This window comes from Corvus hawaiiensis, chromosome 3, assembly GCF_020740725.1.
Source record: "Corvus hawaiiensis isolate bCorHaw1 chromosome 3, bCorHaw1.pri.cur, whole genome shotgun sequence".
Taxonomy (NCBI): domain Eukaryota; kingdom Metazoa; phylum Chordata; class Aves; order Passeriformes; family Corvidae; genus Corvus; species Corvus hawaiiensis.
In genome coordinates, this window is record NC_063215.1 from 85,248,847 (window position 1) to 85,270,729 (window position 21,883).

Here is a 21,883-nt window from a genome sequence, read left to right on the forward strand (position 1 = left end):
ATGCTGTGTTTTCAAGAGAAAAGGTGCCATCTTCTCATGGGTACCCCAACATAATAATCTAGGTAATTGAAAAAAGCCATTGCTAGAAAAATCTACAGTAGTAATAGCTTCTGTCATATAAAATTTTACAGTTAATACATATGAAGGGAGAAGCCTATCAATGTAAAGGCTAAAATCTGAAAGCAATTAATAAGGCAGTTGGATACTTTCAAAACAAAATCATTGCTAAATAAACCAATCAAGTCTTGTTACTATATAAGTAAAAATATTATTACTACTGTTTGTTTAGGATTTAGAGTTCTGAATTTTGTCTGTATCAGTAACATTATAGTATAATTTTTTACTTGTTTATTTAGATTGGATACTTTAGATACTTTAGGAAAATCTGAGTTGCTTTGAAAGTGGTGTAATCTTCTAAGGTATATAGGAGTATATATATATACATGCATCTCCTATTATATATAGGCCACTTTTACTTCCTCCATTTAATTTTGTTTCTAGAAGAGTCAACAATTCAATTCATTTTAGCTCTTTTGGAAAGCACTAATGAAGTGCTTGACAAAAGTGGCTCAACTGTTTGAATGTGTTTACTTCAGGCACATTTAATCAAAGTGTAACAGGAATGGATTTTCTTCTCTCCCTGGACATAGAAAGACTGGAAAATGCATGATTATTACCAATATAGGTTTGGGGTTTTGTTTCCTTTACCAGAGGACTAGCTGCTCTCAAAATGTTAAGTATGTTCCATGGGTTATCTCATCAGAGGTCAGTTAACATTACCACATTGTAGATCTCTAAACATTAGTAGCCTCTTAACTTTCTCTTTGTAGGCTGGATTTATTTCTGCACTTCCGAAATCACTGTTCAGACACACATACCTGTAAAAAGAGAGCAAGAATAAGATGTAGTTTCTGGATTTTTTTTATTGTCTTGTACTTTATGTGGAGGAATTGCAACATAATAGGATTAAAATTGTCAGACCTAGAAGCAAGTCTGTAATTTCAAGAATCATTTTTAATCCTTGATGCAGTGAAGTATTGCCTACTTTTATATGAAAGGGCAAGCAGATAAAGGGAACGTCTTGGATAAGAATTGTCAGCATTCAAGTGATTTACCAGAGTGTTTCTGGGTTAGGAGGCTTGATAACTGACAGCACTGTGAAGACACATGAAGCAGAATTAGTAACTTTATAATAAAGCACAAGCAGTGAAAGTTCTGATCAAGGCACTGCATCATCAAACAGTAGAGTGTGATCAGTAAAAACAGAGACCAAAGACCTATTTTCACAATAGAGGAAAACTGAAGATGCTGTTACAGAAGGAGCTATGTACGGGGAAAACAAATGGCAGGATCAGACCTAGCACAAAAGTGCTAAACTGCAACTGTAAAATTAAGTCAGAACAGAGAGACCTTGAGCAGCCAGTTGTGTTTGGCAGCTCTGCTGGCTTGCTGACCTAGCTGTCATTGCAAATAGCTGGCAGGATAGGTTGATCAAAGCTGTTGAGGTAACTGTGGGGGGGAAAGAAATTGATAATGGAGAAAAAACAGCTCTTACTAAGTACATTTTAGTAGTAGGATCTTGCAAATGGATGCAGCTTGAGAAGGCATTGCATCAATGAGAGTAGAGTATTTTTTAAGGAATATCTTCAATAAAATTTATTCTCAGATCTTTCTAAAGTGAGAGTGTGTTGTCCGAATCACCAAACTTGCCAGCTTAATGTGTTGTGAGGATGTTATACTTCTCACAGAGTCGTCACTAAATTAGGTTTGAATGCTGATTATTTTAGCCAGGGTTTTGGAGGATTTTCTAGTTAGTGCTACTGATCTTCACAGTCTTTGGTGTCTGAGATAAGGAACTGCACAACAGCTTTCAGAAATCTACATAAACTACAATGACATTTTGGGCCTGCATAATTTTAAAAATAGTATTAAAAGCACATATGTGCAAACATATAGCTACCTTACTGGGAAACATGCTTGGATATTGCTTGTTGTGAATCATACAACTTTCAGATTTTTACTGCTAGGCCTACAATAACTTTTTCCTCATATTAATGAGAAACACGTTGATAATATGTAATCCCCCAACATTTTAAGGCCTTAAAATTTAAGGGTCTTAAAAACAGGGTTTTTATGATACTATGTAGACGATTGTTATTGATGTCATTTCAGTTAGTATCTCTGAAATGTTTAAGTCTTTACAAAATTCAGTATTTTTGATTGAATGTATGATCTTTTCCTAAAAAAGTGTGGGTGGAAAAGAGGACCTAAGGCTAATCTCATCAGTATATTTTATTTAAGCAAATGCTTCTAATCTGAATGTTTTAAAACGAATTAACATGATAAAACACTATTTTGTACACAGAGAAATCCAAGCTTCTCCCAGACCCAGACCCTGATGTTGAAACTTACAGTGGTAGAGTACTAGAAATCAAATCTGTTTCTGATATTTCACTTCTCATTCAATTTTTAGTTTTTAAATATATTATTACATATGCTCATTGTACAGTGCTGAGTTGCTGAACTAGCTCACTTGAGAGATTTTAAGATAAATTTTATAATTATTTTGAAGAATATAATTTGAACTGGGACAAAGAATTTACACAAAAATCGATGATAAAATGTGGGCCCAACTCATAAAGCTCTTTGGACTTTGGTCACACATCGCTTGCATGCTATTGGTGGGAAAATGTACTTTTTCTGCTCATGTTTTACTTCCCTAAGATTAACAACTTTGAAGCCTCCAAAAAGAGATCAGAAAGTAATTGGAGAGACATTGTTACTTTCTTCAATAAAGTTAGAAAATTTTAAAAAAGTAAAACTGGACATAATTTGAAACCCACATTTAAACCTGAAAAAAATTACACAAATTTTGTTTTCAGCAATTGAAAATTCATTATTTATATGAGGGAAGGGATGTAAGCTTGTACACCAATGTCATATTCTACATACTGTAATCTTTGCATTACACAATAAGTACTTTCATTATTCATTACTTAAATTCATATTGGTGTATACTTCATTTGTAATGTTGGTTTTTTTAATGTATCAGGAGAAACCATTATTAATTCTTGCATTTTGTAATACTATTAAAAATAATTTACATCATTCAATTCTAGTATTTTTCAATTACCAAGAGGTAGTCACCTTTTTTAATTTTCTGTGATACTTACAGAGCCTCATGAATGTCAATGAGTTTGGGGTATTAAATCCCCTGCAGGTTGTGGTGATGGGGATTTCTTTACGCTTGGTGATATCTCTTCCTGCTGGGAATGTTTGAGGACAGCACATCTGAAATCCATTTTCTAGACTTCAGTAATTCGTAAGGGGACAAGAACCTCCTCCTTAGTTTCAGTTCTCCTATACTTCAGGCTGTCCTCAGCAACATGGCTGTGTAATGCTTTATGTGCTGCATGTCAGAATATATACTTTTTTCTCTGAGGCTGCTTTTCTTATGGATGTGCTGCAGATTTTTATAACACAGTATTAATTTTACATATTTTTTTTCTGTACTAAACATTTAATCATAGAATCATTAAGGTTGGAAAAGACCTACCTATCATCCAGGAGTTTTATGCTTTTCTTACGTAAGCATGCATTCCAGGCTTGGTGCCAGCTCCATCCTTCCTTCATATCTCTTCTTTTTTTTTGTGTGTGAATTGCATAAACCTTGAATGAAATTTGGGAAAAAATCTGCAGAAAAAGTGCAATCTGACTATATACTTCAATGTTAATGAATTGGGCCCTTGTTTTGTAGTACAGTTTGTTCGAGCTCATGTACAATCACTGACTTTTACATCTTACTTCACTCATCACTATACAAAGAGCATGAGTTTTATGTTTTTATTAATCAATATTTTTTATTTAACACAAATTCTGTAGCTTTCTTTTAAAGATGTAGTAAATAAATCTTTTGTGAGGTACCTGGGGATGGATAATGAATAGCTGCGTCTTTTTGTGATGTTTCTGAAATAATGCTGTTTTTTCTTATTAAAGATGCCATAATAATTCTTTTTTAATAATTAAACTAATTTAGTAAGTGCAAGATGGAGGCGCTTTCCTACAGATTATGCTTCCACCTCAGAAGATGAATTCGGATCAAACCGTAATTCCCCTAAACATACCCGTCTACGTACCTCTCCAGCCCTGAAAACCACACGACTGCAGAGCTCTGGGACAGCAGCTCAAAGCAGCAACACATTCAAGCACAGGATAAAGGAGCAGGAAGACTACATTCGTGACTGGACTGCCCACCGGGAAGAGATAGCAAGGTTGGTTTGAAAGGAGTGCCTCTGGAATAACTGAGCATTGTACCCAGCCACTTGTACAAGTGCACAGAGAGGTCACAGAGAGGGAATGGATTTTCTGTGTCACTGCTTACTACTTTCATTCACTAACTGAATGGGTAACTTAAAATTCTTCTTGTGAGAAACTGGCAGACAGAACACTCACGTTACCAGCACATCTCTTTTTAGTGGAAAATGATGGTAACTTCTGATTTATGATAGCCAAGTCCCAGAAGATGAACTTTCAGTTGCATTATTGGGACTTGCAGAGGTACTTTGTGTATTTCCTGAGGCTGAAGTATATGTGATTTTGTAGTACCTTTACGTATTGAGATAAAATTTCAGATCGATCACAGGTGACAGAGAGAGGAAAAAAGTGAGTTTTGGAACATGAGAGACCATGTTCTCATTTTGTTTTTGATTTATCTAGACATTATTTCATGTTAGGTACTTTCTGATTTAAAACATGCGTATTCACCAAAAAGTAATTTTCTTTGGTTGCAAGTCCTTGAGATTAATATATCAATACCTCTGTTGTGGCTGGGGCCACTCTGCTTCAAGTGAACCAAGGAAAAGTTAGTTGCACATTCTGGTAACCAGTTAATTCCCACATCATGCAACAGCCAGGCAGTGAAAACTTCAGAGAGAATGCACAAGCACGTAAATGTTATTTAATACTTAGGTGTCAGGTTCTGAAGATTTTCAGGTTCCAAAGACTTTCACCAAACTTAATTTGGAAGCCTAAACAAGAAATACGTCTTCCTTTTAAGATTAATCTTTATAGTGTGGAGTATTTTCTAAATCTTAATACTGTGGAAGTGTTTTCCTTAGTGTGATTAATTATTTTTTGTTTCCTGATCTTGGTAATATTTTTTAACATTTGTTTTTCTAGTGTGATCTGTGCAAAGGGAAGATGTAGAGGCCTGAGAGGCACACAGAAGATACCTAAGGGAGTCTCATAGTATCATGAAATAAACCTTTTCAAAATCATCTTCCTAGAACATCTCTTTCTTTTCAGAAATCTAAAGTTAGAGATGGCTGTAGGAAGGTCTGTGTGTATATGGGGAAAAAAATGATAGCCGTAGCATATTCTATATGATTCCTTGTGATAAATAGTACTGCTGAACCTCTACTTCAGTGAAACTTCTTGGTGTGTTTTGCTCATCTAGGAGAGATTGACACTGGAAGTAATTGATGATTCAGTCTAAACTCATTTGATGGTTAGGTTTGCAGGTTTTTATCTTCCCTTGATATTCATACCCTTTTCTACATTGATATATTGGCTTTAAAAGTTGTTTTAAAGGCTGTGTACTTCTCCTACCTCTTCACCTTTATTTTCAGTGGAAGTGCTGAGAGACTCAAATCAGTATTGCCAAATTTTTGGGTTTATGTAGAAATTTCACACAACCTACATTAAATGAGCTTATTTAAGGTAAAGAAAACTAGCATTCAGCATCTGAGAAATTCCAGGTTGCTGTCATCTATTTTCACTGCTTCCAATAACAGTTGCTTTGGTTAGCCTCTGCTGAGAGCCCTTGCTGTAGGTCACTAGTTCACCCTTTCTGTGTCTGCATATCTTGGTACTGATTCACATTATTGGTCCCCTGGCTTCATTTTTAACTTCTGTCCTCTGTAAGATAATTTTTGTCTCCGCTCCCATTGCCTTGCTAACCATAGGCTCTATTATTGTTCACACTGGGGTTTTTTTTCCATCCCAGCCATCAGTCCAGCCTCTATGATCAAGGTCTCTTCAACTCTATTTAGAGTTTTTAAAAAATTAATAGATGGTTATATGCTCTCATTAAAATTAGTTGATTTATTTTTGTTGTTATTGTTGTTGAATAACTGATTAGATTAGGCAGGTGTAAGGATAAGCCTTTCATAAAATACATGTGTAGCAGAAAGTAGTGTAGAAACTGTATGGCAAATATTTCATTGCATCCATATTACCATCATACTTTGTTTTAACTGGTCCTCTGTGAGTGACCCAGTTTGCACTTTGCAGAAACTTCACAATTTTCAGATGTTAATAAAATTGAAAATTTGAAAGAGGTGTTTAGAAAAACTTACTGGGATAACTAAACTTGATTTAAAGCCACTTTGACATGGAGGGAATTTACACCCTCAGAATATGAGGAGCTTCATGTATATTTTGTTCAAGGATGTTAAAGTAATGTTAAAATGTTAAAAAAGGATATTAAAATCCACTGACTCAGTATAGGAAGTGTAACATGGTAGACTAAGCATAAAAATGTTTTTGGAAATCCAGTAGTTCAGCACTATTACAGGTATCTTAGAAATATTCCTGTTTCATTGTGGTTTTTTCTAACATTGGGTATTCTTTCACTGTAGGTAAATAAGAACTAGAGTTCCAGGCTTTTGGAAAAGGTGGTCATGCTTTCCCCATCCCAAGCCGTGTGTTCTCACCTTTTCCTTTGTGTTGGAAACTGACTCTGTTCCACATGTAGCTGCGTAGCCGCCTGAGTCTGCTCACTGGGTGAATCTAAAGCAGTATTTCCTGGAGTAGGTTGAGGGATTTAGGGAATTTGAGGTTTATTAGTTCTGCATCTGTGAATTGATTTGCCTTGTATGATTGCTAGGTCGGATGGAGGAAGCAGTAGAGATCTCCAAGGCAGCCTACAGTTGCAGCAGAGTAAATAGTGTACACCTAAAGCCTAAGTTTCTTGTCCCAGATTTCAAAAAACATACTCCTTATACTGAAGCTTTCTGTTTCTGAAATGAATGTAGAATTACTTGAAAACTTCATTTATGAAAATTCAAGCTCAACTCACAGCTGGAGTCTTATTTTATTTTTCATAATGCTTCTTGTGTAGTGCTCTGTCTTGTTTTTATACAGAAATGTAATTGAGTACTGGACTATAGCTTACTGTCACATTGAAAATAATTCCAGGTTTTGTTCACATGACTGATGTTTGACTATGGTAATTATCTACCAAGCTGCTTGCCATCAATGTTAGGGTTGTTTACTCTGATACTTCCAGGATTCATTTGAATTCGTTTTTATATAGAGATCTGACACTTTATGTAATTCTGATTTCTTGGTAAGAACTCAGATGAAGTGGTTGTGTCGTGTTGAAGCATTGCTGATTTCTGTGAAGAGTTAAGTCTTAGTTAATTGATGCTACTTTTGATTATGGTGTTTAATGACATTTTTCTTCTGGAAAATTTGCTGATAATTGAAATCTCCTGGTTTTATTTTCTTCACAAGTACTCATTAAATACCAGAATTTGTCCCAGAAAATCAAATGTGAATAGTAGCAACTTCTCTATTTCAGGAAAAAGTTAGATGATTGTACGAGACAAAGGAAGTAGCTGTTTTAGTATCTCTACTACTAAGAATATTGGATTTTTAATGGCATATATAAGAACATGAAAGATAAATTAAATTAACCCAAAAGCTATAATAAATAAGTTAAATTAACTAATGCAGTAATAGGCACTTATCATATTTTAATTTATTTAAATGAGCAATCGACTTCTCTTATGCTTTACTGTTCCAGTCTTTAGTAGTTCAAAATCAGAAATACTGTCTTGAGTGGTCACAGGTAATTGCCACATATTTGTTTACAGCCATATTCCAATTACATGTGTATCTAAGCCGCACAAAGTTGCGCTTCATTGTAGATTGCTGATGGTTACTCGCAAAATCCAATGTTGGAAATTTCTCTAGTTACGTTTGCCTGTCTAGTTGAAATTCTGTTCACTTAGTCTTAGGCCAGTAGTGTCCATTTTTTTGACTTGAAGACAAAGTGAAAATAATGAGCAGAAGGAAGCTCACCTTGAAAAATGCATCTCTGTTGAACCCGGGGTGTGTCACTGTCGTGTGGCTGTGCACCTCCTCCCACTTGAGTGGTGGGTGCTGCGCGTCACCGAGTCCTCGGTGGCACAGAAGTGGCACTGTCGGCTTCTGTGCCTTCAGTGCTGTCGGGCAGAAGTGTGAAAGGGGATCACCTGGCAGTCTGCTCTTCTCAACTGTGTGATCCAAGCTGGAGATTCAGGGTGTCATAATTAGTAAGGGTTTTTAGCTTTTGCTTTGTGGGTTTTTTTTGTCTTGTTCTCTCCTCCTTTTGGGGTGTCCTGGGGAGGAGTAGCACAAGCAGAGCTAGCCAAGTTTCCTCCCTGTGCTGAGCAGAACACAGAGCAAAGCTGGTTTTTCGGTGTGGTGAATCAGAAGAAAGTAAAAGGAATTTTTGGCTGAGAATTCAGCTGTATTTTTGTAATGCTATCATATCTGGGTTTTTAAAGGTATGTTCTCTTTTTCCCACTGAAAAACTTGTCTTGATTAAATTGAGGATTTAGGGAATTTCAAACACATGGGAAGCTTGTTTTGAGCGAGCTGCAGGGCTGCTAGAAAATCAGAGGTCTTGAAAACGATTTTTTCAAGTTGGCAAACTAAGGTATAAATTAAATGCCTTCTGAACATTTCAGATTTACTGCCATATTACACAGGTCATGTGTGGAGTATTTTCAGCATATTTCCTATGCATCCTCTGTGTTGGAGATACAGCATATTGCATGCATCTGTCTGAATCCTGGGAAGAAAACTAGAATATTCTGTCTTTTGAGATTGCCTTGCACCTTCTTCCTCCAGAAAGGCATGCTGTTAAAAGCTTCAGACAGAATTTGCTTTTATGGTTCTACAGATAATCTTTCTGTTTAGAAAGGCATGCACGTTTTCATAGCACGGTTGTCAGGAACTAGAACTTCCAGCCTCAAAGGCTGCAGATTGGGCTCTACTGGCCCAAAAGCGTTTGTAGGGGAGAATGTAACACTCTCTTTATTACTAGGATCAGTCAAGATCTGGCTCTCATCGCACGGGAAATCAACGATGTAGCAGGAGAGATAGATTCAGTGACTTCATCAGGCACTGCCCCCAGTACCACAGTAAGCACTGCTGCCACCACCCCTGGCTCTGCCATAGACACTAGAGAAGAGGTAGGAGATCTTCATGGAGAAATGCATAAGGTTCTTCCTTTTCTTTATTTCTTTTGCTTTTAGCATTTTGCATAGCCTTTTTAGTTACTTCCACTCAACCCGTATGCATGATCTCTGCATTGTTTTTTTGATTTAAAGTTCCTTTACATTTCAACAAACAACCCAGAAGTTACCCTGTGAACACAGCTTGTCAAAAGGATGCCATACTGTCTGTCTCTTTTTTTCCACGAAACATAGGACAAGATAGTTATTTGTTTCCTGCTTGTCTGTAGCCTTAGATACTGTTGGATGGTATCTAAGTGCATTTAAAGATACTAGTGTATATGCAAAACTATATATAAATGTATACATTTAATTCTTTGCAAAGCTATTAAAAACAAAAAAGTCCCTCTTTTCGCAGGTGACATAAAACTTTCATCTTCTGAACACTGAAATATTTAGGTACCATCAGTTAACTTTAGATTTTCTTTCTTAATAACATTGTCAAAAACTGCCTTGAAGTAAGTTTGCTTTATGCTTCTAACAATTCTTATTTTCTTTGCCTACCTCTGATGTGCTGTTCTATGAATATATTGACTAACGTGTTCTAGTAACCATCACAGGTCTAATGCTGGTAAACATGTTAATCTGAATTTAAATCATCACTTTCTACCATGTTACAATTCACCATAATAATGCGTTGTAAATGTTTAATGCATTTTTTTCTTCATAGTATTCCTTTCAAAATGTGTTTTATTCATTTTTGTGTGCATAAATTTTGGTTAATACACTAGTTTACTGTGGTTAGTTTAATACTGCCTTTTTCTGTGGAAAAAAAGATATAAACAGCAATAAGAAATCTGTGAGTTGGGTACTCTGAAAAATTATAAATGCACTCACATAGATTTTGGTTTTAATTCTCATGGACTGTGGGTAAACTTTAAGGAAGTAAAACACACCTTTTCTCAGATCCAGTTAGATCACTCCAATTTTTTTATTATTAAATAATTCTTTTCTTCTTCAAAAAATACAGTGCATTGTGTACATACTGCAGGTGGCAGTATCTCCTTTAGGTAGTGTAGGTCTTTCTGTAACACTGTGACTAATTTGGAAAAAAACCCCTAAATTTCAGAGTACTCTTCTTAATTCCACAGATATATTCCATTAATCGAATGAATAAATTGGTCAGTACCAGTTTATAGGTAGCTATTGTATCACCTGCCAATAAGCAAAATTTCAGTGGGGTAGTCTAAATTTGCCATGTATGTCTGATACTTTAAAAAAACCCAAACATTCACTTGTACAAGATATTCTGACACAAGAGATGATCATTTTATACTATAGAAGACAACAGAATGATTATTATTTGATAGGCATCTTATAAACTGTTTTAGGAGAAAAAACCCCAGTAATCTGATTTTTGGATGTATCCAGTAGATTTCATGAACTTCATTTTTCTTTTATCCTGCAGTTGGTGGACCGAGTGTTTGATGAAAGTCTCAATTTTAGAAAAATCCCTCCAATAGTGCATGCGAAACCCCCGGAAGGGAATGGTCGGCCTAGTGATGCCAGACCTCAGCTGACAGAGGCCCTCGATCCCCCAACAATTACCCGCAGAAGGACTTGGAGCAGAGATGAAGTGAGCACACAACAGAATGTCTCGATTTTAAGCTTTTACAATTATCTCCCCACTTAATATTCTAGACATTATCCTGTCTCTCCTACCTCTAGCAGGTGGCATTAATATTGGAAAAAATTGTGTATTATTTTATTGGCAAAATGTTCAAATATCATGGTATATGATACCAATTAAAACATAAGTAAGATTTTTTTATAGTTAAAGATACCAAAATATATGGAATTGTTACTATTAAACTAATAATATCCTTTCTTATTAAAAACTTCTTGCAGGTTATGGGGGACAGTTTGCTGTTGTCCTCAGTCTTCCAGTTTTCTCGCAAAATAAGACAATCCATAGACAAAACAGCTGGAAAAATCAGGTTGGTTTTCAAAAATTACTATTATTGCTGAAAATGTCTCTTCTCATCAACATTCCCAGCAGTAAAAAAGATAATATAATAGACACAGAACAAATGTAGGTAGTAGAAACTTGTATTTTAAAAAAGCACTGTTAGCTAGGGTTTTTTTTAGAATTCAGAAAGATTTGGAATGAATACTTTTTCCATTATTCCTTCTTTTTATTTCACTTTATATGAAGAGGAATATCAGGAAAGTTTGTTTACATGGACAGAACAACATCCGTCATACTTCCAGCAGAGGAGCTGTAACTAGTAAAAGCAGCAAAATACTAACATATCTGAAGATTGTATTCTCATGGGAATACCAAAAATGATTTGACCATAGAAATCAAGAAGAAAACTTATAATAATCTATATAAATTGGTAAAAACTGTAGGTTAACTGCCATTTCTAGTCCTAGTTTCTAGTAGGAAGAGTATCACCAAGTGAAGAATCAATTCTTTAGGAGCCTGTAACTCATTTTTATTATGCTATTCTAAGGATTTTTGTGAGTTGTTTTTACTGGTGATTAACAGGTAATGTTAAATCTAGGTCTTACACATTTCTGATTAATTTGCTGATCTTAAAATGTAAGACAGCTACTACTGAATGTAATAATAATGTGATCATGTATGATATTACAAATACAAGCATACGTACAAACATTTTATACATACTTAAAGAAAGGGGAATTGCTTTGTTTCTATAAAAATGCAGTAAATTCATATTAATAAGGGATTATTTAGCATATTCCCCAGGGCTATGTTCAAGACTTTCTTTTCCTCAGAATGGATTTGAATAATACCATGTTATTCATAATTTCATTTATATTTTGAATCAGAAAAGCAGCACTACTTTTAATATTGTTTTTTAGGGAGCATATAAGGCAGCTAGTACCTGTTACAGATTTTTACCTTAGCTTTAGCTGTTTTGAAATACATTAGTTCAGCCAGCTGGTGTGCTGCTATTCCTCTTTCTGGAATTAAGCCAGTTGAAATTTCTGCCCAGAAAAGTTACAGTGTCTTCATAAAAGAGGTGCCCCAGCCCTCTGATTATCTTTGTGGCCCTTCTCTGGACTCACTCCAACAGGTCCATGTCCTTCTTATTTTGTGAACTCCAGAGGTGGATGCATCACTCCAGGTAGGGTCTCACCAGAGCAGAGCAGAGGGGCAGAATCCCCTCCTTCACCCTGCTGACCACTCTCTGTTGCAGCTCAGGATACAATTGGCTCTCTGGGCTGTGAGTGTGCATTGCTGGCTCATGTCCAGCCTCTCATCCTCCGGCACCCCCAAGCCTTTCTCTCCAGGGCTGCTCTCCATCTGTTCTCTACCTAGCCTGTGTTTGTGCTTTTATATGTCACAATGAGTTTGCAGGAGTTTTCAGAGGTTGTGAAGGGAAGAGGTAAGGAGGTTTTGTGGTGAGAAGATCTGCACGGTGTTATCAGTGCTCTGCTGTGTGAGTGCAGTGTCATGGGCTTGTCTTGTAGCAGGCACGTGCCTCTTCACTCAGGCACAACCTAAGCAAAGCAGTCATGTCAGTGGAGGTACTGCTTGTTGGCCTCTGCTGTTTGCTGTGCATCCTGCAAAGTGCACCGAAAGAAAAATGGGGATTGAGCATAATCAAGTAAGATTTGCCTCAGAAGGTAGGGAGAAGCAAGAGAAGAAGGCAACAGGCATTTATAAATACATTCTTTTAACTTGAAAAGTATGGTTAGAAAGAGGAAGAGCAAAGTTGAAAGGAAGTTAGAACTAGCTAAAGGAAGAATTCAAAAAGATGAAGTAAAAAGAAATAGGCTTCCTAACTTTATAGTAAAAACAAATTGGCCTGTCCACTTTATAGTTTAAATAATAACAGTTTCAAAATTTCTAATTAATGCTTTCATTTTGTTTCCTTCTTTTTTAATGAAATGACCAATTAAATGAGAACTTTTTAAATTTTAAATTAGATAATTTAATTTTAAAATAGAAGTAAGAACATTAGCTCTAAAAACACCACATACAGAAGCAAAGGCACTAATCACATACATCAGAACATAACATAGAACATGGCAAGCAGGAAGATGAAAAATCACACAATGTCACAATAGCTTACCTTTTTTTTGTGCTAGTGCTGTTTACTGCTAAATAAAGCCTTATTTTCTATGTTCCTGCTGATTTCCAGGGTGATATAAATGCTATTATATTAGAGAAAGTATAGCTGTGTAAGTGTCTGTATACTGAGTCAAGTATTTCGAGAAGTTGCCTTTTTTTTTTAATTACGATCCTGTAAAGGATTTCATTGTCTCTGCTTTGTTTTCTTCTTTTTTTTTAATGTGTATTTGGACTCCTCAATGACAGGCAAACACTAAATTATCCATTATATTTGAACTTTCTGGTATCCAAGTTTGCAGTTGTATGACTTTGCAAGCTTTTTCACTCCCAGAACATAAAAAAATTCGCCAGACATCTGATGATGAACTTTTTCAAAAGATGATGACCCTAGTTAAGGCCATAACATGTTTCATGCTTTCTTCAGTGCAATTTTGATTACTTTTAATTTATTTATTCCTTCCTGAAGAAAAAGTATGTATTAATGTTTACTCCTTGTATGCTTTGTACGTGAATACACCCAAGTCTGGCAGAAGTGGTCACTTGCCTCAATCCCATGACATTGTGTCATCAAAGTAGCACTTCCTTGCAGTGAAACCTCTGACATAAACACGTTCCAAAGCAGCAGGGTGTGAAGACCTCAAAGACAGAAGAGTTAAAGCAGCTTCTGGATGAGTGGCCTACAGACATTTGTGCACTGATAAAATAAGGCAGGGTAGCTATTTTGCAAAATTAGATATTCTTGGCAGGGTAATATATGGAGAATGAAATTCTCTATAGGATATACATAACTGAAGAAAGGTGAACAGAAATGCAGTACTAAGTCTCACAGCTTTCTTTCAAATTCTTAGTCTTTGTGACATTCACTCTGTCACGAACTTCCAACTTAAAAAGTATTTCTTCAGAGACCTAGTTACAGTAACAGTTTCTTTAAAATGTGCTGCTCTTTGACCATGATTTGAAATTGGCTGGTTTGTTTGCTTAGCAGTTTTACTGCAGCTGTTTTTGAACTTTTAACTGTGAAATACCAATTAGAGAAGAAGTGGATTTGGACACCTCTGTGTCATCATGGTGTCACTTCACAGACCTTAAATCTGCACATTGCTTTTTTTTGCTTTTTCTTTTCCAATTGTGTCAATGAAGAAAGTTTAAATTATTATATGACAATGGAAACAAAAATTTTATCAAGCAGGGAACTGAACATAAAAAATAGGAATCTCACAGTATGCTTTGGGGTTTTACAATTTGAAGTGACTTCTTTAAACATTAATACGAGTGATACTCATACTACTAAAACATACATATATATATATATATATATAAAATTTACATATTAAGACTTTACAATAAAAACTTCTTCTATGAAATGCATTTTTGTAATTTCCTAAAGTGTTTTAATTTTTTATTAATATAAAATACAAGTGTAAAAGTTGAATTCATTTATCTTATGTTTTGCTATTGTTGTAAAATGCAGTATTAATGGGGAATTTTCTCCCTACAGTAAAATAGTTGGCTTTTTAAAAAATGTGTCAGTGCTGGAGGACAGAATCAGCTGTGTCTGTATATATATACACCAATTACTTAGCTACAGAACTGCCATTTTAATGTCAATAATAATGATTTTGCTGAAAGCCTGTATGCTTCCCTGAAAATTTTAACTGTATGGTTAGATTCTATCAGGTTTCAATATTTTACATTTTACTTCCATTCAGTACTCCTAGTGCTGTTTTCTCCTATCATGTTATTTAATCTTTCAGTTTATTTTGTGGGTTTTTTTCTATTTTAAACATACTGTTGTATTTCTTCTAGAATATTATTTAAGGACAAAGACAGAAACTGGGAAGAAATTGAAAACAAGCTACGAGCTGAAAGTGAAGTTCCTATTGTGAAAACATCAAGCATGGTATGAATCTTCTGGGACTGATTACGCTGCTCATCTAATGGCTAAGTAATCAGTAGAGGAATGTGTTGTTTTCAATGACATAAGGGCAAAAATTGTTAAAAGGCTTTATTTAGACACTAAGTACATTTCAAGAATAAACCTAATCTTTAATAATTATTAAGACTTACTGTCTCATAAAGAAACAAGTAATTGTTCAGGGAAAATTCAGATAAAGAGTGCAGTTAAAGGGATTCAGACTATATATAGACCATCAGTATATTTGTTTAACAAAAGGTAACAACTGTTATTTTGGATGTTAGATTGCTTTTGGATGAACTTGGTTTACAATCTAAAAACTACTTTACCTACTAATCATTAATACTTAGTATATAATGCTTAACAGTATTAATACTGATTCTTAATACTTCAAGAAGTTGTTGTGTTCTAATACACGTGATGAAAATAATCCATAGACACATTGCAATAAAAGGACTCTTCAGTGAAAACTAATCCCATTGGTTTTGTCTGGAAGTGGTAACCATAGGGTGCCCACTAGAACTCCAGCTGTTTTATGTAAAAGCCTAATAACATAAATCAGCTATGGTTTATGGCCCAATTCAGGCCATGTCATGACCAGACTGTGTGACAGTGTGAGGGGACAGACCACACATTGTGTCTCAGTACACTTCTCCTTTGCTTCTAAACACAGAGTGTAGAGTGTGAAAAACATCCTTGCATGTGAGAGCAGGCAGAGCTGAGCTGCATTATCCATCTGCAGAGTCTTGCTCTTAAGAATGTCTGCTTACAGAGGCAGGTTTTTTCCTGGGAGAAAGGTGGGAAACTGCTCACATACTTCATATGGATTGCTCAGAACTCAAATGTGAATACATTTCCCCTGGCATTGAACGGGCTAGCACTTCTCTGTTAGCCCATCATCAGTTATTAAACTCCTCCTGATTGATTTTTTCTGGAAGTATAAAAACTTGGCCATTTCTGCAGAATGGTGTATTTATCAAGAGCAATCATTAGTGACTCAATATTATAATTTAATAGGTTTGCTGATAGTTTCTTAATTAAAAAAATTAATTAAGCAAGTTCATGGAAGTTTCTAATTTTAGAAATATTACAATATAAGGAGTTTCTCTTATCCATGTGCAGAATAAGATCCAAATTTAATGTTTTATATTCTAACTGCCCTGAATATGGGGTTTTAAGATACTCCTTAAAAAAGAAAAAAGGTTAGTTGTATATTTATTCCTAAATTCAGCATTTTATTAATTTTTTTCAATGTATTGAAGCGTCTTGCATTGCTTGAAAGTTTTTGGGTTGTTCGGCGGTTTTTTGTCTGTGCACTGATTTTCAAGTTTCTGCTTAGTTTTCAGAGCAATATATTTTCCAAATGCAGTGCTTAATTTCACCACAGAACATTAAAAGTTAAGAGAGACAGTTGTAAATGATGTTTGTTCTGTCCTTGGAACATTTATGTCCAGCTCAGATGGGAAATCTACTAAAAGATATGACTTCATAAAGATAATCAATCTCTTTGCCACCCCTGAAAATCACAGTACTTAGTACAGACCAGCTTTCTGAAATGGATTAATGCTTTTCTGAAATCAGTGCCTTTGAAAATTCTCAGCTTTAGAATACCACTGACAGCTCTCCTCAGCAGTTGGATTAACACTATTGTCCAGTGTAGGATCCTTCAATTGTAGGATTTACATATTTATATTAATATAAATATGCTAATTATATAACTAGGAAAGTGACTCGGGGAAGTGGTCACAGCATCAAGCCTGCCAGAGTTCCAGAAGCATTTGGAAAATGCTCTCAGGCACATGGTGTGATCCTTTGGGTGTCCTGTGCAGGGCCAGGAGCTGGACACAATGATCCTTGGGGGTCCCTACCAGCTCAGGATATTCTGTGATTCTGCAGCTTAAGATGTAGTACATTTAATGACTGCCATGTTTCTGAGTGTGTTGCTGTGGCTGTGGCTGTGTTAGCACAGTGGAGAAAAATCTGTAAGGCAGAGGAGTGCTGAGGCCCCAGCACTGGTGTGCTGTGTGGGGTCTCATGGTGACAGGGCCAGTGGGTGCAGACAGAACCTTGATGCAGTCATCTCACTGTCTGACTCACATCTCTACAACCTTATAAATCACTCTGTTCCATTTAATACTGAGTTCATCCTGTAACTTCCCTTTCAAGGTCTGCTGTTACTTTGCCCGATCTCTACAGAACTGTGGTGTCTGTAAGTCTGTGCTTGAGCAGAGGTGGCACAGGCAGATGAGCAAGGGTCAGAATGAGGCCTTGTGGACAGCAGCAGGCAGTCAGTGCAGAAGGCTCTGGATTTCTGAGTGGGACATGGCTCTCCAGCCTCCAGCACAGCCACACAGGACCCCTGGGGTACATGGCTGGGCCACCACCAGTAGGGATGTTCTTGATGCCAGAAGGGACAATGCAAATAGCAAATTGCAATTGCTGAAGGTGGGGAGGGTGATTGTTCACTACTGAGAGGTAGTTTAAATCTCTTCTTCCATAATGGAAATTTCCATTATTTTTCCATCATGGCCTTAAGGTGGGACAGGGGAGATTCAGATTAGGTATTACAAAAATACTTTTCACTGTTAGAGTGGTCAGGCATTGGAACAGGTTGCCCGGAGGGGTGGTGGAGTTACCATCCCTGGTGTTGTTTGGGAGGCATCTGGATCTGACACTGGGTGATGATTTAGTGGTTTAAGGGGTGCAGTGGCAGTGCTGGGGGGACAGCTGGACTTAATACTTCAAGGTCTCTTCTGACCTCGGCGATTCTGTGATTCTATGATAATGAAACATGGTTGTTTCTTTTCTAGGAAATATCATCAATCTTACAGGAACTGAAACGAGTTGAGAAGCAGCTCCAAGGTACAAATCTTTTTTCACTTTTCTCTTCTGTGGTTGCTTGTTTAAATTTTTTTAATAGACATCTATATGTGTATATGTATACCATGAAACAAAGTTACTGTGATTTATTAAAATTTATTCGCAGTATCAGTTTTATGCATTTATATCATATAACTGCTGATACATTTGATAAACAAACATGGCTGGGCTTTTTTAAAAGCAGAAGAGTGATCATATCTTTTTATATGGGTGATAAAAGGATAAATAAGTAGTCCTCGGAATCCCAAAGGAGTTATTTGTGAAACATTCTTAATAGAATATTTTTGTGGGTAAATATTGAAGAGTAGGTGATAGAGAATCCTGAGATCAGGCTTTATAAAATAAGCTGTTCGCATCAGTAATACCCTCATGTGTAGCACAATTCAGTATAAGGAATGCACTGAGACATAATCTGTAGGAAACCTCAAAAAAACCCACAAGTGTCTGTGTTACAATAAAATGAAAATTTAGAATTAGCTCTTGACATCTTCCCTTCACACTGCAAAATCCAATCCTTGTAACTTTGGAGCCCACAGACTACAAAATTGAAAAGTTACTTAGGCTTTTCACACACAAAGTCTTATCTATATATACAGTGGAAAGAAGTATGTTTTCCTTACAAGGTCTGCTATTTAATTATTTAATATTATTTAATATTGTTTAGTTAATTAATATTAATGTTACATATATTCCATTTATCAAAATAAACTTAAAACTGAGTATTTTTTAAAAAAGAAGTCGCAGTCTTATTTGTGTATTGTTTATACTTAGTTTACTGTTTAATAACAATGGTGGTCAAATGGATTAGTGGTCCATGCTTATCATTATGATGTTAGTTGTAAATTTCTTATCATTTTTGTTTTTAGTATTCAGATTTAATCCTATTTAATCCTATTGCAAAACATTTTTTTTAAAAGAATGTTTCAGGAGGAGTCATTAACCACCTTTAGAGACAAATTAGTAATAAATGTTAGTACATTTTTGAAAATAAAAAGGAGTTCTGTTAAATGTGACAAATATGTTAATAGTATAATTATAATAGTATAATAGGTGCTTCAGTTTGCCCTCACTGAGTAGCTAAATGATTGCTCTTTTATACAAATTTGGTTCAATCATGGAATCAGCAACTATGGCTGTTTACTGGGGGTGAGGTGGAACAAAGCATGATAAAATGGTAACATCAGGGGGAAAAAAACACTTAAATTAAAATTCCCTTTTTCAGTCCCTATGACCTTATCGTAGGTAGTTTATCATCTCTGTTTCCTGTCCACACATCAGGCAGTGTTTAGTTTGTGCAGTTTCATTTCAGCTAAGTTTTAATTTATGTAACTGCTTTTGAATATATGTATCAGTTTACAGCTATGTTGGATACACCATTTCTTTGTCATGGGCAGCACACATAAAACCTCGCATCTGTCATCATAAAAATAAAAGTGTAAGATAAGGATTTCCATATTTTTATAGTAACAGAAAATTGTATTTTTTATGGCTTCTTCCCTATCCTTCTCATCTTCTCTTGATTGCTTAGCAATTAATGCTATGATTGACCCTGATGGTACCCTGGATGCTCTGAGCAACTTGGGATTCGCCAGCCCCGTGTTACCAGCTCAGCCGAAGCCGAAGTCCAGCCCTGTTTCCCAAGGCCCCCGCCCTCCAGCGCAGCCAAACTGCCAGCCCGAGGCTCGGGCTGCTCGTCCCGCCACCGGCCCAGTGGCAGCGGAATTGGAAAATGCTGAATCCGAGGCAGATTTCAGCATACATTTCAATAGGTTTAACCCAGATGGGGAAGAAGAAGATGCCACCCTGCGTGAGTGACATCTCAGTGTTTGATACAAAAACCTTTCATGTGGAATGTTTAGAAAATCAAGGAAAACTTACAATGTTCGTTTTTATAATTAAAAAAAAAAAAAGGCTTGGTCAAACAGCAGTTGTTTTATTAAACCAGTTTTCTTTAATTGTGATGCTTTGATTGTCACACAAATCCTTTTCAAATCATAAAGATATGCATAGATACAGTGTAGGAAAGCAGATTGTGGCAGGTTTGCCCTTTGTGGTTGTGTGCTTTGCAAAAGAATTATTATATCAGCAGTTTTCCCTTAATAGATTTATTTCTTTTTAAAAGCCATGCAAGCAGTCTAACATTTACTGAAAACCCCAAATCTCTTTGCCAAGCTGCTCTGATGAATGGACTTCCTCCTCTAAAGCTTGTACAGAACTGTTGGACAGTTACATTTGATTCTGAATTAGATGATTTATATAGGAAACATTATCTTTGACTACAATGACACATTACTGCGAAAGTAAGACAGATTTTAGAAAGCATTCATCCTCACGTACTGGAAAATCTCAAACAGTTCTGTGGTTTATGTAACCTTGTTGCTGCGTAAATTGTCTTGGGGTTTACAAATAAGTTCACATATTATGTTTGCACTAAGATTTGCTGGGAGTGGTAGGTGAACATATCGATATCGTTGAACAGCAAGCAGTGTTTTGGTGTATATACAAAACTGATAATACTGTCCTTGTATTATCATTACAGTGTTTTAATCCACTTTCTGAAAAGACTATTTGGCACTTTTTGATCTTCTTCAAAAGTCTTTTTGATGTTAACGAAAGTAGAAGTGTTTCATATCTCATATCTGTCCAAATCTTTGTTGAAACTAGGAAACAAATTTAAACATATAGTAATGTGGGACATATTAAAGCATATTGAGCCAAATGGGCTCTCACCAATCCAAATGCAACATAAGCTTACAGAAGAAATTACTGTTTATTTGGAATGATCATGAGATGTAAAATTTTCTTTAGGGGACTTGGAAATAGAGTTGTCATGATTTGCTTGATCGATAGATGCACTCCCAAGCAAATGGTTTTATTTGCTTCTGTATATTTTCCTGTAGTCTTGCTAGTAAAGCTGTCCCTGTCTTACATATTTAAAAGGATTCTGAACGACGACTGCTAACATGGACATTTTGCTTATTATCACTGAAAAGCAAGTCTATTTAAAGTTTCCTATATAAGCCTTATTTTCCTTATCAGTTGTCCCAGTAACTTAACATTTGGAAATAATAATAAAAATTAAAGTAAATTACTTTGTATTTCCAGAACACTGTAATTTGGAGGAATGTTTTTTCTGTTAAATGTAACTAATAGACTGGAATTTTCTTATGTTTGCATCAATCTCTATATATTAAGGTTAAAGATACAGTTTTGCAGCTTTTATGAAATGGTCTTTAATATTTCAGCAATAATCCTATATGAGATTTGTTTTTAAAAAAACCTACTTTCTGTACGCTTTTAAACTGTACAGGCTTTCAGAAATCAGTAAGAGTTGGACCAGTTAATAAAGATGCAAAAACTTTTTTTGTAGAGATGTAAAAACAAAACCACTAATCTGTTGTATAATGGATTTCATATTTTCTTTAAAAAAAATTAAAAGCAAACAGTCTTCATGTATGACTCAATATGCTCTACTCCAGCTAACTGTGGGAGCCTGAATGACACTAGATTACAGAGGCTACAGGAAAACTTTTTGGAGGTGCAGAAGGGCAAAAATAAATGGAAACTAGAGCTAGGTGTTGAAAACTGAGTGTACCAAACCATCACCATAATTCGTTCTTTTGTTTAATGCTTGGGAACATAATTTTTCTGCAGATTCAAGTGAAAAGTAGGAAATGGCTAGGAAGGATTAAAGGTGCAGGCTCTTCATATGAGATTCTGTTTGTGTTATTTCAGGCATTTTTACTTTTATGTTGTGTA

At 35.7% G+C, this 21,883-nt stretch overlaps 1 protein-coding gene across 9 annotated transcripts in view; it reads left to right on the forward strand.

Moving 5' to 3' along the window:
• Window positions 1–21,673, forward strand: part of CEP170 (centrosomal protein 170) — a 95,692-nt gene extending 74,019 nt beyond the window's left edge. For 2 of the 9 annotated variants that reach the window (XM_048296282.1, XM_048296288.1), the window contains 8 exons: window positions 2,366–2,416; window positions 4,037–4,271; window positions 9,095–9,272; window positions 10,693–10,860; window positions 11,133–11,221; window positions 15,136–15,229; window positions 18,055–18,106; window positions 19,653–21,673. In XM_048296282.1, coding sequence (XP_048152239.1) covers window positions 2,366–2,416; window positions 4,037–4,271; window positions 9,095–9,272; window positions 10,693–10,860; window positions 11,133–11,221; window positions 15,136–15,229; window positions 18,055–18,106; window positions 19,653–19,939 — 1,154 coding nt within the window. In that variant the 3' untranslated portion in view covers window positions 19,940–21,673. The remainder of the gene's footprint in view (window positions 1–2,365; window positions 2,417–4,036; window positions 4,272–9,094; window positions 9,273–10,692; window positions 10,861–11,132; window positions 11,222–15,135; window positions 15,230–18,054; window positions 18,107–19,652) is intronic. The other 7 variants (XM_048296284.1, XM_048296287.1, XM_048296290.1 and 4 more) reach the window with 7 other exon arrangements.
• Window positions 21,674–21,883: the final 210 nt, after the last annotated feature.